The 27738-nt window shown below is 38.6% G+C and overlaps 1 protein-coding gene across 1 annotated transcript; it reads right to left on the bottom strand.

Annotated features, from left to right (window-relative positions):
• Positions 1 to 372: 372 nt before the first annotated feature.
• Positions 373 to 27738, bottom strand: LOC128990765 (SET domain-containing protein SmydA-8-like). The gene is made up of 8 exons (XM_054413331.1): positions 27668 to 27738; positions 17727 to 17827; positions 16347 to 16487; positions 15433 to 15787; positions 14899 to 15090; positions 14456 to 14685; positions 13253 to 13512; positions 373 to 2083 (listed from the first exon to the last, which is right to left on the bottom strand). The coding sequence occupies exons 1-8, from the start codon at positions 27695 to 27697 to the stop codon at positions 1842 to 1844; spliced, it is 1551 nt and encodes a 516-aa protein (XP_054269306.1). The 5' UTR covers positions 27698 to 27738; the 3' UTR covers positions 373 to 1841.

Raw genomic sequence — 27738 nt, 5'->3', positions numbered from 1 at the left:
ATGAGACCAGCAGACGCTGCAGCGGTGTGCGCCGTAACTCGTAACTGCACGGCAAACTTAGCGGTGGACGCCAGAACCGCAGCACAGCTGACGGTCTATATTTATTATATTTGTCTATGCTATAATCCAATGTTCTTCAAGTCTATTTTTTAAGTTTTTGTCTCTAAACGTTTCCTTAATTTCCTAAAGAGATCGAAAGTGTGATTTTAGCTCATTTTGCAATAATTAGTGATACTGAAACTAAACATGCTTGTGATTTAGGAGTGATGTTAAAGTTTGTCGCATCTCAAAATCATTACCAAACCAAGGTCAATATAAACTTATTCAAGTATCAATACTAGGATTTAGTAAAGAGGAAATAATGCGTTACTCTTTATTATTCCATTTATTACTATCATATGCCATAGTGCAAACAAATAACCTTTTGTAAAACATTAGACAATTATCTCATCCATGATTATCTAAAAAATGATAAAAATACACAAATCAGAGATAAACCAAATTAAACTAAATGAAATAAGTGTTAATCACTTGAATGATTCAGACATTGATAGACTCTTACAATAAAATATTAAAAAATGCCATTGACGTAGAAAAACACAAAACAAAGACAGTGGCAGTACAAAGGAAAACGTGACATAGACAAGAGTATTATGTGATAAAACATAGAGTAAATGTACCGTATATCCGGCCAAAGTTAAAGAAATATTATAAACTAGTGAACATTATATTATCCTTATAGTCCGTTCTCAAAATTTAGGTGGTCTAAGGTGAAGACTGAAGGTTACCTGGGTTCCCCCACCACATTTTCTTAGCTTAATATGTATATCAGCTGCCGGCTGTTGTATCAAAGTTAGGGTGAGGTGGAGATGAAATCGCTTCCCCTCAAACCGCTAAATTTTGTAAACGGAGTCAATATTTTAGCTTTTATTAGAATGTATTAGTTTAAAGTACAGTTGGCTTTGGCACTCAATAATCTTATATTGACACAAATAAGTCTTCAGCAGGTGACTTGGAACATACATTGTCAATAGTTAGGTTAATTGAAATATGATTTATTACAATCGGGTGTTTTCAGTGATGTCATAGTGACATCACAACCCTTCTTGTTACTGTAAGTGTTGGTTTATAAAAAGTAACTGGTACCAACAAGATAGTTAAAAATAATGAAACATAGAAGATTCAGTCTGGCCTGCAACAATATTTGCATACTACATTGGTGACAGCTTCCAATACAAATTTTTGAATATTCTTTTAGATGAATTTATAACTCAGGACAACACTAAAAGCAGAGTTCATTCTACAAGGTTTGGTTGATTTTCATCATATTGCACTTGTATCACAATCATTAGCTACCACAGAACTCAGATGTATGTGATTTTACTTTATCAGGGGTCCACTTTCCACAGCAACAGGGGACAAAAAGTTAGGAAAATCAACAAAATTAAGGTTTTATAGCTAAGTTTGTGCAGAGATCTGTGTAATTGATGAAAAATCACATTTAAAGTAAATAGCATAAACAAATAAAAACAATTAAATCATCAAAATCCTCTTTTAAGAATTCTTATAGGAAAGGTCTCAAAAGATCTTAGCAATCTTTGTCTTTTGGCAATACTTGAAACACAGTGAGCTACATAAAGAAGAACTTCTAGAAAAAACTTATTGCATTTGCACTGGATAAGTGACTAGTAGTATACAGTTTTAATTTCAATTACATTCTTTGTTAAAATTATTTGCGGTAAGAGATTTTTCCCTTCAAACGAGATACCGGTTTGGCTCCCCCCTGAAAATACACTCAGCGGGTGTCCCTGACTGTCCAGACATTTGTAAAATAGATTAATTCACAGTTTCCCTACAGCAGGTTCCCAACTCTTGAGCTGAACCAAGCCCTCTTGAGCTGCAGTTCTGATGGAGTCCTCTTGGGTACCTTTCGGCTCAAATTTCAGCAGTCTGACACACTCTCTCAGGTAGAACGCCACTCTTTTCAGGTTTCTGGCGAGATCAGTGTGAGATATGTGGCCTCTCTCAGACTGCTTGATTGTCAGTATCATCAAAGGTGCGTGGAGCTCGTACATAGTTATTGCTGCAAGAACAAATATTTGTTGTTACAATATGGTGGCTATTTGTTGATGCTAGAACTTTTGGTAGACTGTTTATGGTTGTGGTATGAACCATATGAATTATAAAAACATTATTTCGTTGTTTGGAAATATTGAATGTTAAACTTGTCTGATATAGTGATGTGTTTTTTTCAAGGATAGGCTCTATGCCAGGATTTTGAATTGTAGAATCAAGGGGGGTAGAAGCTAGTTTACCTTGGAAGAAATACAGTTAAGCCATTACTGCCATCGTCATTGATTTAGATAAATTGTTCCTTAGCTGCGGACAAACTTCCTTGTATCTCAAGTTGAACGTTTTCTCCCAAAAAATTTTTGTAAATGTTGTGAGGTTAAAATTACCGGGGTGTCGAAAAACGTACCTCACAAATAAAGTTTGCCGGATAAAACAGTCGAAGCGTGGGTAATTTCGTCCAAGGTTCGATTGTTTACGTAAATACTAAGTCTAAGCTCAGAAATGAGTGTGAGTCAAGCAAAAGCTTACTCCAATACAACTCTTTTCATCACAGCTATCACAGACCTAGTAATCGATCGGAAATGAATTTTGGTCCTTCGAGCCGGATAATGCCTTGATGGCCAAAAGTCGTCGTAGGGCAAAATATGGACGCGGGCCGAAATCCCTAACGCCTATTCTAACCCCGAGCGGTGCAATATACAACTATTGCACACGCAACCTAACCGTACGGTGCAATATATACTATTGCACACGTTTTCCTACCGCTCGCTTAAATTAGTGCCTCGATGGCCGAATATCGTCGATGGGCAAAATAAACGCGGACCGAAATCCCTAACGCCTATTCTAACCCCGAGCGGTGCAATATATAACTATTGCACACGCAACCTAACCGTACGGTGCAATATATGCTATTGCACACGTTTTCCTACCGTTCGCTTAAGTTAGTGCCTCGATGGCCGAATTGGTCCTTCGAGCCGGATAATGCCTCGATGGCCGAATTGGTCCTTCGAGCCGGATAATGCCTCGATGGCCGAAAGTCGTCGTAGGGTAAAATATGGACGCGGGCCGAAATCCCTAACGCCTATTCTAACCCCGAGCGGTGCAATATATAACTATTGCACACGCAACCTAACCGTACGGTGCAATATATGCTATTGCACACGTTTCCCTGCCGTTCGCTTAAGTTAGTGCCTCGATGGCCGAATATCGTCGATGGGTAAAATATAGACGCGGGCCGAAATCCCTAACGCCTATTCTAACCCCGAGCGGTGCAATATATAACTATTGCACACGCAACCTAACCGTACGGTGCAATATATACTATTGCACACGTTTCCCTACCGTTCGTTTAAATTAAATTAGTGCCCTGATGGCCGAATATCGTCGATGGGTAAAATAAACGCGGGCCGAAATCCCTAACGCCTATTCTAACCCCGAGCGGTGCAATATATACTATTGCACACGTTTCCCTTATACTTACCTGACTCTGGGTTAGTGGTGCACCATGTACTGCCACACCCGACTAACTCTAACCTTACCTGGTACTCCAACTGGGTAGTTCGGTTAGATAACTACTTAAATAAATTACCTAGAGCCGGTGCCGGTATGAGGAAAATATCGTGAGTAACCGTGCTTAATATTCTTAAGCACAGGTCGAGTTTATATTTATCGAAAAGTCGAATTTCAGTGCAAAATGTTCTTATGCACATGAAGTAAATTTAGAACTATCGTATATCTATCGAATGGTTGAATTTCAGTGCAAAATATTCTTATGCACATGAAATTATCGTATGTCTATCGAATGGTCGAATTTCAGTGCAAAATATTCTTATGCACATAAAATTAATTTAAAAGCTACCGTTAACTCACCAAGACGTCTTACTTCCGTACCGCACGAGTGATCTGTCTTGACTGTCCTCCCACCGTACCTAGGCCTTATATACCCTCCCGTGGGGCAGGAATTTTCCATACCTCAGCACAAAGGTCGGGAGTGCAGGTTGCAACGCGCTTGGACGGGCAACTCGTCGGTGCGCGTTCGTCCGCGCCTTATCGCTCCTAACCACTGATACGACCCGACGACAACAAAGCCCGCCTCGGCTTTAAACACAAAATATTCTATTGATTTAAATTAAGTATTTATACTCGGCGAAATAATAAATATACCTTGGTTTTAAGAACAAAATACTCTTCTGTTATAAACTAAGTGTTTATACTTGACGAAATAATACATAAACCTTCGGGTTCAAATTATATTTATATTTACAAAAATAAAACTATCTCCTTATGTAAAACAATATTTCCTTCTAAATGAAATAAAATCGTCTTCTAACTAAAATACTGTACAATCGTCTTTCGAATTAAAATAATATCCTTCTAAAAATAAAACCCTTACACTCTCTTCTTAGTAAGTGATAAAAAAAAAGAAACGGAAAAAGAAAAAAAAAACTCCTTCTTTACTTCCTCTCCATTGGCGTCAATCCCAATTTTTTGATGTTTATCCTTTTGAAAGTAGTCGTACCGGGGACCAAGACTTTCATTGTCCGCCTCCTACCTCTTCGGATTCTTTTCTGATCACGGGGTGCATCTGCTTCTCCTGGGTTCTTTTCTGACCCGACCGTTTTTTGCTGTTGGGGCACGGAGGTTCCCGGAGCGGATTCCTCGTTCGGTTCTGCTTCCATCCGTGATTCTCGTAGCAGCACCTCTTCCCGGTCCGACGAGATATCTAAATCTTCCTCGGGATGCAACGATATTGCCGGAGAAAGGGGAGCTTCCGTGTCCTCCATTGGTTGCGTTGGAGCGTCCGTGATACGGTGGATTCCGAACTGATTTATAATGGACACTATTGATTCGGTTAGTGGGATCCTTACTTTTAGGCTGGGCGTTTCGGTCGGGGGTGGGGGTGGCTGAGTGGGCACAACATCTGGCTCTTCCTTGTTCTTCTCTTCCTTTTCCATCTCATCCAGGGTCGCCTCTAGCAGACTCTCGTCCAGGTGCTCCTGTACCGGGCTGGGGATCGGCGACATCATCTCTGGGACAGGAGGGGCCAACCTAGCGACTTCCTCCATCAGTTCTTCTAGTGTCATTTCCTCTTCGACTTCAAGTTTTGCGGTGGACAATTCCCGGACCATTCTGAGGCGGAAACTTTTTGTCTCTTCGTCGACGCTCTTAACGGATACACCCCGTCCGATTGCCTCCGCGTACTTGCACACAAAAACTCCGCAGTCGTACGGGTTGTTCTGGGATGTTGCGGATCTCCCGTCCCACAGATGCCATTTCCCAGGAGCCGCCGCTTGTCTCTCGCAAACTTCGTCGAGAAACTCTTTTATTTTCCCCAATGCTTGTCGGTGTTGGCGACCTGGTAGCGAATCGTACGCACTGATGGCCCACTTCTTTGGCTCTACATCTATGAGATACCAGTGTCCTGATTTGCCCACTTCGGGCTCATGGACCGGGATTACAATGTGGTCTAAGTGTAACAGTGGAACCCCGATTATTTGCCGTTTCACCCCGGCGTAACCTCGGCGGTTCAGACAGGTGAAGAAGAAGGTATCAACGGCGAATAACTTTTCCCCGGCTGAGTTGAGGACCGATCTTCGTTCTACCAGCCGAAAATAAGCCGAAATTACGTCACCATTCAACAATCCGTTTTCCTCGAGGCACGTGAGTTGTTTGGGCAACATGGGCTCCGCGGCTCTCAAAGGGGTATTCATAGTGGATGATGCGTGAATATGAGTTAGATGAATTTATTGAAATTGTGATTATGATCGATACGATAGCAAACTGTCAAGCCGCACATGCACCTGCAAGCGAAAGCACCCATTAATGCAAAGCGAAATATTTAAGCAATAACTACTCTACTCTCAAAAATTACACCTACGTGTTCCTTACCTTAGTCTCTGGAGTATCTGCGTATTCCGCGACAGCTCCAGAGGTCCTTGCATATTCTGCAAGTACATACTAAGCTACGTACCTTTTGAGATCTTGGGCATGGGCACGGATGGCTTTCCCCCCTTTCGCATCCCGTAATTCATAGATATTGTTCGCAATTTTATTTATGATTTTGAACGGTCCGTCATACTTAGCGGCTAACTTAGCTGCGAATGAATCGGTCGCGGATGACAAATGGTGTTGCCGGACCCACACGAATTCTTCCGGTCGGAACCGGGCCTCTCGTCTCCTTAAATTATAATACTTGGCTTGGCTTTGGTAAGCCCTACTTATATTACGATGGCACGCCTGGAAGATTTGATGCAGACGGGCTAATCTATCTTCGACGGAGGTTTCAAAATCATTGCGGTTATCCGACCCCTCTATCAAGGCCCCATGTAAGGCATTTGGCATCCTAAGTTCCCTCCCGTAATTTAATAACGCTGGAGTGAATTTTGTTGAATCATGTACGGCCGTGTTGATCGCAAAACGAAACTCATTAAGATACAAATCCCACAGGGTATGATCCTTCTTTATGTACTGGGCTATCATGGTTTTTACCACTCTGTTAGATCTTTCGACCGGGTTTTCTTGTGGCGAATATGGTGCAGTCAGTTGGTGTTCGATACCCCAACTGTTCAACAAGTCTTTCCACAAGCGGGCCGTGAACTGGGAACCGTTGTCCGTAATGATACTTTCTGGGGCTCCAAATCTTAACAGAACTAACTCTCGAAATGCATTCGACACTGTCAGTGCCGTGGCGGTCTTAAGCGGGGCTAGTTCTATCCATTTGGTAAAAACGTCTTGGACAACTAATAAATATCTTGAACCTTTCTTGGATCTAGGTAACGGCCCCACTAAATCTGCGGTTACTGTGTACCATGGCCCAGTGGGTCTTCGGAAGAACATCTTTCCCGTAGGTTTGTTTTGTTCAGGCTTATAGGCTTGACAAACAAGGCAAGTCCTCACGTGGCGTTTAACGTCATTTATCATCTTAGGCCAGTAGTACCGTTGTTTTATTCGAGCGATTGTCTTTCGGATACCTAGATGGCCCGATATCGGATCGTCATGACAGCTCGTCAAAACATCTCTCCTTTCGTGGTCGGGGACACAGTATTTTATCACAGTTGTATCATCCGGGTTGATGCTATTTCTAGATTTGGGTATCTTCTTTACCAGCTTATCGTCAACCAGGTAATAATTTCCCACGGACTTCCGGGTTGCCTCTATTTTCCCCTTTATTCGCTCATACCAACTAGAAGCTCCCTGCACGGCACTTTCGTCTGGTGGTGAATTCGCGCATACTTGGGCTTCTATATTTTCTTTAACAGGATAACGGGACAAAGCGTCGGCTACTTTATTGAGGCTACCCTTCCTGTATTGTATTTCAAAATCGTATTGTTGAATTTCCAGTATCCATCGAGCTAGGCGTCCAGAGGGCTGTTGTAAGCCTAACAACCATTTAAGAGCCTGATGGTCAGTGATTGCGACAAAATGGTACCCTTCTAGGTAGGGTCGAAATTTCTTAATGGCCCATACTAAGGCTAGGCACTCCTTTTCCGTTACCGTGTATTTTCTTTCAACATCTGTCAAGAGGCGGCTTGCGTAGGAAATGACTACTTCTCGCTTGTCTAGCTTTTGTCCGAGTGCGGCACCTAGTCCTTCGTTACTAGCGTCTACTTGCAAATAGAAGGGAACGTCATAGTTCGGACATGTGAGTATTGGAGTCGTCATTAGTCTTGATTTTAATTGCTCAAATGCGTCATTCTGCGGCTGTTGCCAATTCCATTTTGCATCCTTCCTCAACAATTTTGTAAGGGGAAGTGTCAATTTGGCGAAATTTTCTACGAACCGTCGATACCAGGAGGCTAGTCCCAAGAAACTCCTGAGGGCTTTTATAGAAGTTGGTACAGGAAAATTTTGAATGGCTCTGACTTTCTCCGGATCAGTTTGAATTCCCTTGCTACTGACGATATGTCCTAAGTACTTCAATTCTCTTTTGCAGAAATTACATTTATCGGGGTTCATTTTGAGTCCAGCGTCACGTAGTCTTTTAAAGACGTCTTTCAAAATTTCTAAATGTTCCTCGAACGTTTTACTAATAATGATCAAGTCGTCCAAATATGCGAACGCCTTCGGCTCTAGTTCTGGCCCGATCACCTTATCCAGTAACCTCTGGAATGTGGCTCCCGCTGAATGTAGCCCAAATGGCATGACAACAAATTGATACAACCCTTTTCCAGGAACGGTAAACGCGGTGACAGGCCGGCTTTCCGGGGCTAGTGGTACTTGCCAATAACCTTGTTTTAAATCAATTGTACTAATGAACTGCGCTTCCCTTAGCTTCTCTAGAATTGCATTTACCTGAGGAAGTGGGTACGCATCCGGTTCGCTAGCTTTGTTAACTCGTCTCAAGTCAAGGCATAGACGGTAGCTTCCCGATGGTTTTTTTACTACAACCATTGGTGAACTCCATGGGCTACTCGATGTCTCTATGACTCCTTCATTGATCATTCTGTCGACCTCGTCATTTATTACTTGTTGCATCGCTGGATTCCTCGGATAGTACCTTTGTTTTACTGGTTCCTTGTCCTTTAATTTAATTTTGTGCTCTACTAAATTCGTGCGTCCAGGGACATCATTGAACTTCGGCAATTCTTCGCCAAGGAACCCTTGTAATATACTTTGCTGAGTATCAGTCAACCCCTCGTAATCAACTTCTTCATGTTCCACCGTGTCGTGTTCGTTGGTTGGTTCGGAATTTAGTTCGTCTGAGCGTTTAAAACCGTCTAAAGGAGCAACGTTGATGTTGACTAATTTAAATTTCTTTATAAGATCTATTCCAAGAATCATCTGCGCTGACAAGTTCGGTAGGTGAGCGGCCGAAATGTGACGTCGTGTACCATTTATTTTACACATAAAGTGATGCATTTCTGCGGTCTTAACTCTCGTCTTGTCGGCCATTGTTATATCATACGTCTTGCCACTCGTTCGTATTCCGATTTCTTTTAGATAACTAGCTACTTCATTGTTAATTAAAGAAACTACCGCCCCGGTATCAATTAGGGCTTTAAATTTCCGATCTTCAATTAGTACGTCTACAAATGGTCGAGGGTCCGTATCGCTTACTCCTTTAACGCTACAAAAATCCTTTATCTTTCGAAGCCAGCCTTCCCAATCAGTGGAGGTCGTTAACGCGAACCTTCTACTGGACTCCGGGGACCTCCCTTTCCCGCAGTCCTCTTGTCGTTTCCCGTCCCCCTACAATTGCACGAAGTCGTTTTGACACCTGGGGTCTTACAATTGAAACATCTTAGTTGTTTGGGTTGTCGGCAGTCTCTAAACATATGGCCGACCCTGTCGCAATTCCAACATACCTTTGGTGGAAATCCATCAAAGTTTCGTGCCTCCGAGCAATTCCCCATTTTGCTATCTCTAGATGTAGGGTTCTCCCGGCTTGGAGTCTTTGGGTCTTGGAAATTTACTTTATTCTGTACCCTTGGTACCTCGGAATTTGAGGGACTGTTAGTAGAGTACCCCTTGGCATGACTCACTGTAGACGCATTAAAATTTTGTCGATAGTTAGAACGATATCTACCATGATAAGCTGTCTCTGATACAAGAGCTTGTGCGGGATTCGGCGGTGGTCTGAAATTTTGTTTTTCTCGTAGATATAATTCGTACTCTTCTGTGACTTTCATTAACGTAGAAAGATTGGTGAAGTCCCGCCTTCTTACATACAGTTTGTAACTGGGGTGCATGTTCTGATAGACTCTCTCTAACTTCTGGGTCTCGGTAAAACCACCTCGTCTCCGAATCAGAGTCATCAGGGCGATAGCATAGTGACGAAACATTTCGCCCTCCCCTTGAGTACGTTTTCTTATTTCATCGTCTAACTGAAGACAGTACCCTGGAGGTAAATATTGTATCTGAAAGTCCCTCAGAAAGTCGGCAAAGCTCGTCCAGAAATGTCTGTTATTTCGGTACCATAGCAAAGCATTTTCTTTTAGGAGTTCGGGTAAAGCTTTCAGAACATTATCGGGTTGCAAGTCGTATGCTTCGACTAACTCGTGTAATCGCTCGAGAAAGGATATAGCGTCGGCGTCTCTTCGACCATCAAATCTTAGATTCCATTTTCTAACGATATTGCATAATGATGCCGTCTCGGATGAGTCTCTGACTGAGGTATTATGAACGTGAAGACTCTGGTCTGCTCCGTAGACGGATTTCTTAGGAGTCCCCAGAGTATAAGTATCTTGGTATTGGTCGGGCAGAGCAAATGTCGGTGCCGTAAATAGTGCTGCGGCGCCTGCTACTGTGTCTACGTTGCTTTCGGTACGTTTACGCGGGGTCGTTGAGCGAGGCATAGAAGTTAGTAACTGACGAACCTCAGAAAAACTAGCCGTAGGAGGTAGACCTAAGATCTCTCGAATATTTCCCGCCTCCGAGGCTAAAGGGTTTTGAGTCTGGCTAATGTTTTGGGCTGTAATCTCATGCCCTTCACTATGGACCGTCGACGACAAAGTGCCATCACGACAAAGTTTTACGAGTTCTGCCCTCAACTCTGTGACGGGCCGTTCAGTCGGTAAACCATATTTAGAAAGCTCTGCTTGTAGTTGGGGCTTTGTTAAGTTATATACCCAACTAACCCGCGGAGCTTGATCAGTCGATGCGGTCGTTATAGTATTCGTTACTACTGGGGTTTCGCTAGTCGTAGTCTGATCAATCGTAGGGCTCACCTCTGATTTCTTACCGGCGCCGTCGCCCTCTACTATATATCTCCAGATAAACTTCAAACCAACGATGTACCATAAGGTATGCCAAAATTTCAAAATATCTAACTCCATCGTTTCGGATCTCGATCGTGCGATGACCTATCAAGGTCCCTGTTCGGGCGCCAAAATGTGAGGTTAAAATTACCGGGGTGTCGAAAAACGTACCTCACAAATAAAGTTTGCCGGATAAAACAGTCGAAGCGTGGGTAATTTCGTCCAAGGTTCGATTGTTTACGTAAATACTAAGTCTAAGCTCAGAAATGAGTGTGAGTCAAGCAAAAGCTTACTCCAATACAACTCTTTTCATCACAGCTATCACAGACCTAGTAATCGATCGGAAATGAATTTTGGTCCTTCGAGCCGGATAATGCCTTGATGGCCAAAAGTCGTCGTAGGGCAAAATATGGACGCGGGCCGAAATCCCTAACGCCTATTCTAACCCCGAGCGGTGCAATATACAACTATTGCACACGCAACCTAACCGTACGGTGCAATATATACTATTGCACACGTTTTCCTACCGCTCGCTTAAATTAGTGCCTCGATGGCCGAATATCGTCGATGGGCAAAATAAACGCGGACCGAAATCCCTAACGCCTATTCTAACCCCGAGCGGTGCAATATATAACTATTGCACACGCAACCTAACCGTACGGTGCAATATATGCTATTGCACACGTTTTCCTACCGTTCGCTTAAGTTAGTGCCTCGATGGCCGAATTGGTCCTTCGAGCCGGATAATGCCTCGATGGCCGAATTGGTCCTTCGAGCCGGATAATGCCTCGATGGCCGAATTGGTCCTTCGAGCCGGATAATGCCTCGATGGCCGAAAGTCGTCGTAGGGTAAAATATGGACGCGGGCCGAAATCCCTAACGCCTATTCTAACCCCGAGCGGTGCAATATATAACTATTGCACACGCAACCTAACCGTACGGTGCAATATATGCTATTGCACACGTTTCCCTGCCGTTCGCTTAAGTTAGTGCCTCGATGGCCGAATATCGTCGATGGGTAAAATATAGACACGGGCCGAAATCCCTAACGCCTATTCTAACCCCGAGCGGTGCAATATATAACTATTGCACACGCAACCTAACCGTACGGTGCAATATATACTATTGCACACGTTTCCCTACCGTTCGTTTAAATTAAATTAGTGCCCTGATGGCCGAATATCGTCGATGGGTAAAATAAACGCGGGCCGAAATCCCTAACGCCTATTCTAACCCCGAGCGGTGCAATATATACTATTGCACACGTTTCCCTTATACTTACCTGACTCTGGGTTAGTGGTGCACCATGTACTGCCACACCCGACTAACTCTAACCTTACCTGGTACTCCAACTGGGTAGTTCGGTTAGATAACTACTTAAATAAATTACCTAGAGCCGGTGCCGGTATGAGGAAAATATCGTGAGTAACCGTGCTTAATATTCTTAAGCACAGGTCGAGTTTATATTTATCGAAAAGTCGAATTTCAGTGCAAAATGTTCTTATGCACATGAAGTAAATTTAGAACTATCGTATATCTATCGAATGGTTGAATTTCAGTGCAAAATATTCTTATGCACATGAAATTATCGTATGTCTATCGAATGGTCGAATTTCAGTGCAAAATATTCTTATGCACATGAAATTAATTTAAAAGCTACCGTTAACTCACCAAGACGTCTTACTTCCGTACCGCACGAGTGATCTGTCTTGACTGTCCTCCCACCGTACCTAGGCCTTATATACCCTCCCGTGGGGCAGGAATTTTCCATACCTCAGCACAAAGGTCGGGAGTGCAGGTTGCAACGCGCTTGGACGGGCAACTCGTCGGTGCGCGTTCGTCCGCGCCTTATCGCTCCTAACCACTGATACGACCCGACGACAACAAAGCCCGCCTCGGCTTTAAACACAAAATATTCTATTGATTTAAATTAAGTATTTATACTCGGCGAAATAATAAATATACCTTGGTTTTAAGAACAAAATACTCTTCTGTTATAAACTAAGTGTTTATACTTGACGAAATAATACATAAACCTTCGGGTTCAAATTATATTTATATTTACAAAAATAAAACTATCTCCTTATGTAAAACAATATTTCCTTCTAAATGAAATAAAATCGTCTTCTAACTAAAATACTGTACAATCGTCTTTCGAATTAAAATAATATCCTTCTAAAAATAAAACCCTTACAATGTTAACTTAACAGGTTCATAGTAACTATGGAATATATTTTTTTACTGTTAAAAAAGTAGACAACTATTAAATTAAACTTATTACATTGCTAATTTAGTTAATAAACAATAGGGTAAATGACATATCATCTGAGGTTAACATTTTTACAGGAGAGGAGTAATGCAAATGCATTATCTATTTTGTACTCATATAAGAGGTGCACTTTGGATTATAAAACCTCTTAGTTTATCAATACTCAACTACATTTTCAGAAGGGTTGTATCAGTTAACACTTGAAGCCTTTTACCTCTAATACGTGTAAATCCTGGCTCCACAATGTCAAAGATTTTCAGAATGTCTTCGCAGATTTGCACTTTCCGCTCAAGTGTTTCCTCGTTCATCTGACTGATGAGGAAGCCAGCTGTCTTGCCGTACAGTTGACTCAGTGAGTACTTGAGGCCCACTATGAGGTAATGGCTGGGGTGTAACAGCCCACTGTACCTTCGGATAGCCGCCTCTATCAACAGCACCTTCTCCTGGTCCAACCCACTGATTTCTTGTTCAACCCTAAAGAGTTTAAAGAACGTTTAGAATTGACTCGTGTTGAGAGCTGGTCAGCTGAGAGGCTATTTACTACACAGCTGTTAGATAATAAATAATAAAGTAATATTTTCTTTTCTCCCAGTAAATACATTACAAGTCAATGCACAATACAGAAATGAAAAATTTTAATACAATTGTTTGAAACTAAATGTCCCACGTGTCAGACTGACTAAGAAAATACTTGAAGTTTTGAACGTTATAGACCCAAACCGCTATCATTGAGAGGTGGTGATGTTGGAAAATTAACTGGTCTTAGACAGTGACAAAGATAAACAAGGCTTACTCAAATAACGGGAGAAATCCGAGATTCACACGTTGCTGTGTATTTAAGCTGTATATGAATGCAGAGGGGTTGTAGAATGGAGTGAGATGGCCAGTGAAGTGTTGTTCTTGATAAGAATAGCTGCTTCTTTAGTACATACAATTTATTTTAAAACCCAGTCCACGAGGGCAGCTGGGTACATAGTTTTAGATCATCAAAAAGCTATATTTCTCCCGATTTACCTGGCGACCCACCGATTATTAGACGAGTACTAACCACCCAGCTTTGCTTCTTATTCGACAAGTAATTACGTCAAGTAAATTTTGTACAGACTTGTACCAACACTACTTTTACAGATCACTGCCTAACTTGTAGTAGTTTACATTTGCATTTGGGGACAGTTTTGTAATACCGTTTTCATTGCTTAAACCTATCACCAAAAACTATTCTTGAAATTCCATCAGTCCTACATCACATTCTAGCAAGGTGTTTCTTATACAAACCAATTTAGGATTCTATGATGTGGTATTTCAGTATTTTAATCCCAAACAAAAAGTTGTTCACATAAATCAATAAGTCTTTCTCAACAACATGATTCATTTTGGGAAAAAACCGTTAATGTAGCAACTCTTGCCTATTAATCACCTGTTAATTGCAGTGTTGATGTCTTTGTTGAGATGAGTGCTGTTGCAAGCGTCACATCTCCAGTCAGTGTCGTCTCTGAGGGGCTCCACGGGCAGCACTCGACCTGCACTGCAGTTCCGGCACTTGAGCGCACTCATGTAAGTGCCGAGCTCTGTGGAATCACTGCAGCGCTGGCATGAGCACTCGAAAAACTTGCACTTTCTCAGGTGCTCTCTACGTTTGACTGTACCCTGGAAGTGACACAAGGTTATGTAATTGTGATCAAACCTTACAATACAATACCATACTATAAACTTACTGTAAAACACTGTAGAAGCGTTTCCTTAAAGATCATTAATTTATTAAATTCCTGTAGATCTACTGTTATCAATGTGTAGACAAAATTACTGTCATTGCTTGCATTAATGATATTTATTGGAGAAAGTGGTAATAGGGGTGGTTACCTTTAGAGAGTTTGTGTAAGACAAAGTTAACATTTGCCCTTGGCGTAGTTTGACAGATGTGAACACCTTTATCTTGTAGTTCTCATCGTCTGTGTGTGAAGTGTTGGCTACACAATCATGAGCGAAGAAGTATGCTTCCGGGTAGAGACCTTGGATGTTGATAGAGTCCCCACCAATGGAAAATGCATTCACCTGTCATTATAAACACGTTGAAATTACTTTTTAAAGAACCAACTGTATATTTAAAATGTTTCAATAATGTACCTTAATCACCAACGCTTATTAAATTTTGTGACTCTATCATTGTGTAACTATAGGTGTCTGTAACTCGATCACTAGGTTTCTTCAAACAACAAGTACTCTAATACCCATAATGAATCATTGGCCAATACCATACAATTTGAAAATTATTTCAGTATAACATTTGAGCTACGAGGGAATCTAGTTAATTGCCATGTAACTATAACAGCTTGAATAAAAAAACAAATAATACTTTGTATTACATCAATTAACGCAATATAGTGCAAAACATACCTCAGCATATCCACAAACAGTGTGGATTTCCTCCTCAGTGAATTTGTCAATCTTCCACTCATTTCTTATCCGATCCACAACAGACTTCTGGTTGTAGTTCCAGATGGACTGCTGTTTCCTCCGTAGCTCGTTGTGAGCTTGCATTGTGTTCAGGATTCTCCACTTTTCCGGCTGATGTTCTCGCAGCATTAGACATCTCAGTGGGAATATTGCATTGTACAGCTGTTGCTTTTGAAGACTGTTACTTTCAATCGGGCATTTTGAGAGGAGCAAACATTCTTCTTTGCTGTGTCCATTGATTTTGTTCAAGCCCTTGCAAGCGTTGGAGCATAATGGCCATTTGCAGGATTTGCAACTAAAAGAAAGTGTGTTAGTTATTGATTGAAGGTGTAGATGAATTAACTTACCATGCTACAAGCTAGTACTGCTTCTAAGCTATACTAAGCTATGTATCTCAATGTCAAGTGGCATAAGAATATTGACTAAGATGTAGAGTGCATTTAATACATTGACATATTTTCATTCAAAGCATGAATTGGTAAGAATGAAATAATCTCAACATTTTTTCAAAGGATAAATCTAAGATATCACACACCTAACAGAACACTGGTATTTCATCTTGATATAGGACTTCTTCAAAGAGTCATTCTTAAACGTATTTAGCGAGTTTTAATCCCCGTGCAAATATTTTTTGTATCGAGGGTTTTGAAAGGGATCCTCCTCCCTCAACACCTCACTGAGGTCACAAGCTTGAATGCTTAGCAAATTACTCAGCGACTTTTACGTTACCGGATGATGATTATGTCACTCAAAAATTTGCTAGACCTTCCTATTTTACCAAGACAATGATTGGTAATTTTGAGGTTTAAGGGTATTTTAACTCAATACTTATAAAAAAAATATATGAACCATACTTTTCTGCAGAGTCGATGCTGCTCAGTTCTGTGTAACAGCCCAGACATAAAGGTGCAGAATCAGACACAGGACCCACTACCAGTGGTTCTGCCTCTATGATGACTGTACCTTCAGCAATGTCTCGACTGGCCTCCAGATATCTGTGCAAGAAATCAGAATGGCATTGGATAGTGTCTAACGTTGTACAATGCACTATCAGGCCACTTTAGCACAATTTTCAGGATAATTAGTTAGAAATTCTGTATAAAGTTTGGAATATGCATGGGCAGAGAAGGGAATGACAGCATCTGTGGAATGAGATATCAGATTTACACCAATTGGTCTGGTTATATAGAGACAAAACAATTAATTATTGTTTTATTTTTGGTAGCATAGTCTCTACTAATTATCCTATATATTAATAGACTAGCATGTTTCTTGAAAACTTTTTTCTCAGCTTGTGTGCATCGCAGGGAAAATCTACGCATACTGTTAGAAAGATATTTTCCTGTAGAAGTGCAGAATCCCTTTATTAATAAAAATATGCTAAAAAATAAGCACAAACAATGAATTAAAAATTTTAAAAATTAACATGGGCCTTATGGGTTGCCATGCTGGTGACAAAATAACAATGAAATATAAACAGAAAGACAAAATAAATGGAATAAATTCCAAAACATGTATTATTTATAGTGTGGGGAGAAAATAGAGAAGTCTGTATATTACATATTTTTGGTAGATTTTTTTACCCCTGTACTACCTCTAGTTCTATTTAATCTATTCATCTTACACATGAATTTATTAGTCACTACCTACCAAACACTGTTTCAATAGACTTACATACCTTGTCTATATTAATTTATTTTAAAATCTTTAACATCTAACGTGTACAGTCTACCTTCCACAGCTGTATATATACATGCATACAAATACTAGCAAAAGGTTTTTTTGGCCTCTGTGGACATCAAAAAGAAAAAGTAAATAGGTCTAGGTCTTGCCGTGCCAGCTACGGTAGTAGTTTTCTTCCCTAAGGGAAAATTTGCTAATATAGTATCATAATAATGTGAAGACTATCTAGTCTGAAGCCGGAGGTCAGTTATGTTGGATAAGTTTGAGAAGATGTAAGTTTAGCAGAACAAAATGTCCTGGGGTAGAACATTATAACTCTACCACCATTGAGAACAAAGACAACATTTTTAGTCAACTATGAGATTCAGGTCCAATAACACCTGTCCCAATTGCTTGGTTACTCAAGAATTGGATGGAAGTTGCTGGTAGTAATCCTGTGTAAACTGTTTTACAGGCTTATAGCATCAACTATTGTATACTATTTACATCGTTGTCTTAACTATTAAATCAAAGAAAATGATTACATGAAGGACAGTGGTGACCCTGCTCACCGTCCTAGTGATTCTGACTGTTTGACAATATAGTACTTGGCCTCGGACTGTGTTGGGGGTTCGCAACTCTGCTCCGGCTCATGATGAGGGCTCCCGGGTTTCTGAAACAAAAATTGTCTTTAGTTTGATTTATATAGAGTAGGTACCGTATACCACATGCATATAACTTTTTCTATTTTTTTTACAAATAAAAGTAATCATACTCATGGTGAAAGGAAAATACATAGATGTGCTATTCCCGTCATATTCTGACATCACTTGGATTGAAAACAAAAGATCATCTGATTGTAACTGTCAAATTAGTATGTATTTATTTTTATTTGATTGTTATTGTTTTTTTTTATAAAAACACACATTATAAAAACAATAACAACCAAATCAAAACAAATACATATACTAATTTGCCAGTTACAATCAGGTGATCTTTTGTTTGCAATCCGAGTGACGTCAGAATATGACGGGAATAGCACACCTATGTATTTTCCTTCCACCATAAATCATACTAATATTATAAATGTAAAAATTTGTGTGTTTGTTTGTTTGAAGTTCAATCACGCATTAACTACTCGTCGGTTTATGGAAGGTATGGGGGTTTAGTGAGTGGGAGAAAATTTCGCGCCGTTCCGGCCAAGCCTCGCATGCGGGGTTGGTTCGGCAGATTGGCCACAACCTAAACCCCAACTCTTACTTGTTAGCTGCGGAGAGCTACCTTCTGGCCACTGGGTGTTGGTCCACCTACAGAACCAAGTGAGGGGGGCCCTAGACTAAGGTGTAATGCGATCCGTACCAAGAGTCTTGTGGCACTGGGGGCCTAATATTCAGTGTCTTAACGGAGCCTTCTGGGAACCAGGGGTAACCCAGTCGTACACACCCCTTACCTCTCTAATCGGGTCACTGGGGAGGTGGACTTAAATACCCGGTATTCGTGAGAACAATGTAGACAATCTGACCCAAATGGAGGAGGAAGGTCTACTGAAATCTGACGATGACGACAAGCTCGCCGAAACCGGAAAGGAACGAAAAACGACTTTCCAGGGGCGAGTTGCAAAGATGGAGGATAGCGGATGCTTTAGCCAAAGGCGAAAAGGTGCTATCCAGAAGTGAGAGGAAGCTGGTGTGGGCTGCCAAGCACCCTAACTCTGCTGCCTGCAAAGCCAGTTCCTCCGGGAACTCGGATGCTGGGAAAAAGCAGAGCAAGGGTGGTAAACCCCAAAGCTGACTCTAATGAAGCCTCCAGGAAGAAAGGTGGAGGCTGTGCTGACGCAGCCACAAAGGATTGGCTGGTCAAGCAAGTTCAGGAGCTGAGTCCTTTCAGGGAAATCTCGCTACGGCTTGCCCCAGCCAGAGACCTTGTGAAAGCTGTGAAGGTATATTTATGTGCCCAGCCCTACAAGGTCTGCGTATGAGATCCCTTGGCCTATTGATGGGAGATCAAAGGGAAGAACAGGTCACCATAGTCAAAAGGCTCTCACGGTTCACCAAGGACCTGGGATTTGACGGAGAATGAGGACCTGTGAACGAGGGTGCACAATAAGCTGTTGTAGCTGCGATGCAATCCCATGGTAACTTGTAAGCCTGGCCTTCTGTTAAAAAAAAAAAAAAAAAAAAAAAAAACTACTCGTCGGATTGGGTTGAAATTTTGTATGATGATAGCTCACATTCCCGATTAACATATAGACATATTCTTATCTCAAAAATCCTCTCGGGCTCCACCCCAGTGGCTCTAGAGTTTCCCATGATAACCTTATGAGTATTCATATTTAAAAGGAATTAAAGAATTTATCCAGCTGTTTCAACTACACAAGTTCGTTCTATGATATTCAATAGCAGTACGGTATTGTATTTGCATTGTTGCGGTAGACTAGTCTAAACGCGCAGATGTTTTTGATCCATAATGTTTCTGTTCTAATGTTTGTTCCGCGATCCCAATGACTAACACGTCGCAACCAGGTCCGTGAAGTTGGCGTACCCATATTAGCGTATCCACTTTTGATCATACCAATCGTTAGGTAGTTCATCGTTAGTTCTCGATAGTTCCCAAATTTTTTCGTTAGTTCTCAAAAAATAAAAAAGTTATAGCCGGTTATAAGTGGGTACGCTAACTTCACACTTCCGGGTTCTAGCACGCGCCGTTTTCTGAGGAGAAATGTTTACATCTATATACCAATCGTTAGTTCTTCGTTAGTCCTCGATAGTTCCCAAATTTTTTCGTTAGTTCTCAAAAAATAAAAACGTTATGAGGCATACAAAGTGGGTACGCTAACTTCACAATTGTACAATTTCCAGCGGGAACAGTTTTTTTACTATAAATGCCTATATCTATATACCAATCGTTAGTTCTTCGTTAGTCCTCGATAGTTCCCAAATTTTTTCGTTAGTTCTCAAAAAATAAAAACGTTATGAGGCATACAAAGTGGGTACGCTAACTTCACAATTGTACAATTTCCAGCGGGAACAGTTTTTTTACTATAAATGCCTATATCTATATACCAATCGTTAGTTCTTCGTTAGTTCTCGATAGTTCTCCAAAATTAACGTTAGTTCTCAAAAAATAAAAAAGTTACGAAGCATAAAAAGTGGGTACGCCAACTTCACAGTTATAGAATTTCCAGCGGGCACAGTTTTTTTTACTATAAATGACTATATCTATATACCAATCGTTAGTTCTTCGTTAGTTCTCGATAGTTCTCCAATATTTACGTTAGTTCTCAAAAAATAAAAAAGTTAAGAGGCATACAAAGTGGGTACGCCAACTTCACAATTATAGAATTTCCAGCGGGCACAGTTTTTTTACTATAAATACCTATATCTATATACCAATCGTTAGTTCTTCGTTAGTTCTCGATAGTTCTCCAATATTAACGTTAGTTCTCAAAAAATAAAAAAGTGAAGAGGCATACAAAGTGGGTACGCTAACTTCACAATTGTACAATTTCCAGCGGGAACAGTTTTTTTACTATAAATGCCTATATCTATATACCAATCGTTAGTTCTTCGTTAGTTCTCGATAGTTCTCCAAAATTAACGTTAGTTCTCAAAAAATAAAAAAGTTACGAAGCATAAAAAGTGGGTACGCCAACTTCACAGTTATAGAATTTCCAGCGGGCACAGTTTTTTTACTATAAATGACTATATCTATATACCAATCGTTAGTTCTTCGTTAGTTCTCGATAGTTCTCCAATATTTACGTTAGTTCTCAAAAAATAAAAAAGTTAAGAGGCATACAAAGTGGGTACGCCAACTTCACAATTATAGAATTTCCAGCGGGCACAGTTTTTTTACTATAAATACCTATATCTATATACCAATCGTTAGTTCTTCGTTAGTTCTCGATAGTTCTCCAATATTAACGTTAGTTCTCAAAAAATAAAAAAGTTAAGAGGCATACAAAGTGGGTACGCTAACTTCACAATTGTACAATTTCCAGCGGGAACAGTTTTTTTACTATAAATGCCTATATCTATATACCAATCGTTAGTTCTTCGTTAGTTCTCGATAGTTCTGTAATATTTACGTTAGTTCTCAAAAAAATAAAAAAGTTACGAGGCGTACAAAGTGAGTACGCTGACTTCAAATTTATAAAATTTCCTGCGGGCACCGTTTTCTGACTAAAAACGCTTATATCTATTTACCAATCTTTAGTTCTTCGTTATGTCGTGTTAGTTCCCCAATATTATTACTAGTTCTTAAAAAATAAAAAGGCAATAAGGTCTTAAACGTGGTTATGCCAACCTCAAACCCAAATCATTCCTAGCGTGCACCCTTGTCTGACTAAAAGTGCCTATATCTTAATATTAATCGTAAGATGGGCTCACTCATTTATTTTGTTAGTTCTAAAAAAATTAAATAAATATACGTATAGCCAATAATCAATAGATTAACTTATTTAATGCTTCTGATTTCCAGCGCGCACCTTCATTCAACGAAAAATGCTTACAGTATACTACTATACAACTAAATAAATATTGTCTCGACCCCGCCATACCCAATACGCCATGCTAGTAATGTGTTGTACACATTTATTCCATCCACTACTCCAGTCTCCAGTTTGTTCAAGTCCGTATGACCTTCCAGTCTCGATCCGTGCAACTGTCACTCGTAACGTGTTACGTTTAATGATGTAATTTTATAATACTAATACCGAACACAAACAAATACAAACAATACAAACGATTAGTTTAATTAACCAAACAGAAGTTCTTTGATCGTACATATTTTATCTGCTTAATCCAATTCAAATAATCACTGCTTATAAATTACTTTATACCATTTTACTTAGCAGACTCTGGTTTTCATTTTGATGGATAGTTTATTTTGTTTCCATGATGGACTTTTTATAAAATGCACTTTTTCACACAACTAAGTAGGTATAAATATGATTTCATTGCTTATCTAAAACCAATTTTTGGAAGCGTTGTCTTTTTTGGATGTTCTAATTAACTGAACATATTCAACTGTTAATCATTTTGATAACGTAATCAAAATTATCACCCCTAAAAAATAATCTAACCGAGTGACACCTGCAACTACTATTGCGAATATCACAGATAAGCGCTATCCTGGAACTGATAAGCAATCCTTTCTCTTTGAGAGAATCATAATGTGATAGTTATTCTAATGTCAGTGTTACTTTGATTTTCATTGTGTGAAGATGAATCAAATTACAATGCATGGAACTAAAAATTGGTATATAGATTTAAGCGTTTTTAGTCGGAAAACGGTGCCCGCTGGAAATTTTATAATTTTGAAGTCAGCGTACTCACTTTGTATGCCTCGTAACTTTTTTTTTTTTTTTTTGAAACTAACGTAAATATTGGAGAAATATCGAGAACTAACAAAGAACTAACGATTGGTATATAGATGTAAGCATTTTTATTTAAAAAAACTGTGCCCGCTGGAAATTCTATAATTGTGAAGTTGGTGTACCCAATTTTTATGCTTCGTAACTTTTTCATTTTTTGAGAACTAACGCAAATATTGGAGAACTATCGAGAACTAACGAAGAACTAACGAATGGTATATAAATATAAGCATTTTTATTTAGAAAACTGTGCCCGGTGGAAATTCTATAATTGTGAAGTTGGCGTACCCACTTTTTATGCTTCGTAACTTTTTTATTTTTTGAGAATTAACGTAAATATTGGAGAACTATCGAGAACTAACGATTGGTATATAGATATAGGCATTTATAGTAAAAAAAAACTGTTCCCGCTGGAAATTGTACAATTGTGAAGTTAGCGTACCCACTTTGTATGCCTGATAACTTTTTTATTTTTTGAGAACTAACGAAAAAATTGGAGAACTATCGAGAACTAACGACAAACTAACGATTGGTATATAGATATAGGTATTTATAGTAAAGAAACTGTGCCCGCTGGAAATTCTATAATTGTGAAGTGTGCGTACCCACTTTGTATGCCTCTTAACTTTTTTATTTTTTGAGAACTAACGTAAATATTGGAGAACTATCGAGAACTAACGAAGAACTAACGATTGGTATATAGATATAGGCATTTATAGTAAAAAAACTGTCCCCGCTGGAAATTCTATAACTGTGAAGTTGGCGTACCCACTTTTTATGCTTCGTAACTTTTTTATTTTTTGAGAACTAACGTAAATATTAGAGAACTATCGAGAACTAACGAAGAACTAACGATTGGTATATAGATATAGGTATTTATAGTAAAAAACTGTGCCCGCTGGAAATTCCATAATTGTGAAGTTAGCGTACCCACTTTGTATGCCTCTTAACTTTTTTATTTTTTGAGAACTAACGTAAATATTAGAGAACTATCGAGAACTAACGAAGAACTAACGATTGGTATATAGACATAGGCATTTATAGTAAAAAAACTGTGCCCGCTGGAAATTCTATAACTGTGAAGTTGGCGTACCCACTTTTTATGCTTCGTAACTTTTTTATTTTTTTAGAACTAACGTTAATTTTGGAGAACTATCGAGAACTAACGAAGAACTAACGATTGGTATATAGATATAGGCATTTATAGTAAAAAAACTGTTCCCGCTGGAAATTGTACAATTGTGAAGTTAGCGTACCCACTTTGTATGCCTCATAACTTTTTTATTTTTTGAGAACTAACGAAAAAATTTGGGAACTATCGAGGACTAATGAAGAACTAACGATTGGTATATAGATGTAAACATTTCTCCTCAGAAAACGGCGCGTGCTAGAACCCGGAAGTGTGAAGTTAGCGTACCCACTTATAATCGGCTATAACTTTTTTATTTTTTGAGAACTAACGAAAAAATTTGGGAACTATCGAGAACTAACGATGAACTAACGATTGGTATGATCAAAAGTGGATACGCTAATATGGGTACGCCAACTTCACGGACCTGTCGCAACCAGAGAGAATATAATATCCGCAACAATGCTGGTAAACAGCTGATATTAATGTTATCACAACTCACGAGTTGGTTATTGAACTTTATTATCATACTATATAGACTGATTATCTGCATGGAAATGTTGGTTAAGACAATTAAAAATGAAGAGGTAACGTCTACAGAATATAAATTGGCTTTACAGCTTCATTAACCGTGGAAAAATTGAAAATGAAGACGTTTTACACGTAAAACAAGTAAGTTTAAGGTATATGATTTGAAAGGTTAACTAGAGTTCCAGTGTAATAGTTTTATTTTAACACGTTTGTTTTATTTATATATCAATTCTAGTGATTCAGTTTAAAAACTAACTTCTTCATACTCGTGTAAATCATGCTCTATACTGGTAAAAATAGTCTTAGGGATGTTGTAATAATTTTAAAATTATATTGTGGAGTAAAAGAATTCATTGACAAGTGAATTTTTAAGCACTTCAGATGTAAATACAGACACAAATAAGTAATTTCTAAAGAACTTTATCAGCTGATACTTTACTTATGAATATTTAAAATTCGTATAATCTACCTGAAAAAGCATTCGTTAGAACTTTTTATTATGTTATATAAACAAATATAAAACAAAAACTATACATATTAAAGCGAAGATGCTGAGTTAGAAGAATGTATCCTAATTGTAAAGATTCATATATGATTTCAACAAATTACATTCTTTGCCAGTGACAGTTTGGTTATTCTCATTACTGTCACATAGCTCAGGTATTGTTTGATTGAAAGTGACAGTTATAATGTTTTGTGAAGTGTAGACGTAACTTACTGAATGCTTTGACTTTTACAGAGTAAAATGGGTAATTTTGTAAGTTTATCAAGCTAATGTAAGTTTGATGGACTTTTCCTACAAGTTTGTACTACACTATAAGTTTCGGGAGGTAGGCCTAAAAGAACTTCTGACGTTTTCAAGTGGTCAAATATGCATTTACCTTTTTTAGTAAATACCAAAACTAGTGTCAAAACAATTAGTGTAGGAAAAACCCATAAAAATAAAATTAAAATAGTCATCCTTCGTACCTATGAACTTAAAAAACACAGTTGCCAAGTTTAATTAAAACGCAAAGCTTTATTTCAATATGTAATCTATATATATAAAAGGCAAAGCCCTCACTGACTGACTGACTCACTCATCACTAATTCTCTTACTTCCCATTTACCTAGGAGGCTGAAATTTGGTACACTGATTCTTTAGGCATTAAATAGGAAAACTAAGCTGTTTTTATTCTGATCGGACTCTCGGGCTCCGCCCCAGTGGCTCTGGAGTTTCCCATTATAACCTTATGAGTACTGATATTTAAATGGAATTAATGAATCTTAACAGCTGTTTCAGTTAAACAAGTTGGATCTGTTCTATGATGTTCAATAGCATTAAAGTTACAAGGATTACCAACAGGGTGCAGCACTATTATTTCTTTTACATTGATGACAACAGCTAATTTGTAACCAAAAGGTGAGTGAGCGTAGCGAACGAACTTCAACCTGGAGGCGAGTTAGCGTAGCGAACGAGCTAACCTGAAGGCAAGTGAGCGCAGCGAACGAGCTCCAACCTAAAAGTGAGTGAGCGTAGCGAACGAACTTCAACCAGGGCGTGATTGAGCCATGCGAACGAGCTCACTTTTGAAGTTAAACGGGGCAAAGCCCGCGGGTACAGCTAGTCTTACTATAAATATTACATTTTATATTATTTAAGTCTATAGTATTAAGTTTATTATGAATGTCTTGATTGTTTTGTATTGCATGTTGAGTTTGTATAGTTTCTTATATAAAAAACCATCTAAAATGGATTAATTGCTCAACAGTAGAAAGAAGTTGAACCTACGAGTTATAACAGTAACTTATTGCAAGACGTATACTCATCAATATATACAATAAATATGTGAAATCATAATGTTTACATAAATTATACTAATTTGTACTACAAATGTGTGGAATTATAAACCTTTACTCTGAAATATTCATAATATTTATAGAACTCCTATCAGCATATTTTAGGCTACTAGAAAACATATAAAATATGTCTACGAACATTTTAAAATATTGTGTTTTAAATTTCTTTGGTTCAATACTTACATTCTTTTAATTGTTCATACATATTTTAAAAAACTACAGTTAACATCTATCTCATGTTCCTGAACGTAATTTAATACAAAACATATAGAGCTCATTGACACAACTCGAAGTTGGGGGCCTGTATTACTCTGGTCTAGACAGACTCGTATAACAAAATATATAGATTTGTTTTCAAGAATTAATTTTCAAAACCAAATCAAGAGCGACCATTTAATTAAATGAAACTATTTCACAACAGACCTCTTTAGTTATAGTTTTAAAACTTAAATGGCCCGAACGATTTTGATAAAAATTTAGTATGTTATAGTCCTTTATATTCTGAACAAAATGGTACAAATCCCATTTTTGTAAAAATTACGGTTCAAAAATTATTGTAAATTATGTCATTTTCCCATAAAATACCAGAAAAATATGATTTTCCCAAAAATGGCCCGAACGATTTTGATCAAAATTTAGCATGTTATAGTGCTTTAAATTCTGAACAATATTGTACGAATCCCATTTGCGTATATTTACTCTCACCACTTACCCATAATAAAGGTTGTTGACAAACTTATGGGAGAAAGTATGTGTCAGAATGCTGATACCGTTTATTTAGCTTTCTTTAAAAAAGGTATTGTGTTCCTACATAAGCTAAGCTTAATTCCTAGCCTGAGCTTAATAGTTGACAAGACATCTTCTATTGCTCATTGTAGCAATTCAAGTAATAAATGTGGTAATGAACAAACTCATTTAATTTAATTTCTCTACAAAATATTCCAAATTACAATGAAGCGTCAATTACAACGATTTAACAGTAAGTTGTTATACACAATCAAAAAAATTATTATCCTTTAGCAGTAAATATCAGCACAAAATATCTTTGACTTTGAGATGATCAATCAGTAACAAAGAGAAAACTCCAGTGATACAGACAAAACTAACTTTTGAATAAGCAATGGTATACAGACAATTTTGAACTTTGTTGATATTTTCCAGTGTTGTAGACAAAACTTACTTAAAAAGAGCTATGATATACAGAAAATGTTGACCATAACTGATATTCAATTATATTTCAAGATATTAATGAAACTATCAAATTATAGGGTAGTAGTAAGAAAACTCGAAAGGAAAGATGAAAATACGCAAACAAACCACTTAACATCTCTTTTGAGTGTCAAGAATAGAAAAAAGGATAAAAATAACATGATTATTACTTAGGGTGGACTTCGTAACAGATTAGAAAAAAATTAAATCTTAGTTAAATGCTCTAATTCCCTAATACAGTGTGGCACCTACACAATTGTTTACTGTACAAATTTACAAATGAAAAAATGTATTTTCTAGTGTTGACAAATCCGTGATGTCAATCACTAAATTTAATTTGATTCTCAATTCAAAAATATATAACAAGAACTTGTTTTTATAACAGAAAATAGTAAGAGAACACAGAAAACACAATACACTTGAAGGTTTACCTTATGTCGGTGGCGGCGGTGGCGAGGCATACTGCAGCTCAGATACAGCTCTACTGACACAATCTACATTT

Source organism: Macrosteles quadrilineatus, unplaced genomic scaffold (assembly GCF_028750875.1).
Source record: "Macrosteles quadrilineatus isolate MER2022 unplaced genomic scaffold, UCM_ALF_1.0 Scaffold_3__2_contigs__length_128488019, whole genome shotgun sequence".
In the NCBI taxonomy this organism is placed as follows: domain Eukaryota; kingdom Metazoa; phylum Arthropoda; class Insecta; order Hemiptera; family Cicadellidae; genus Macrosteles; species Macrosteles quadrilineatus.
This window is presented reverse-complemented; position numbering and strand designations above follow the sequence as displayed.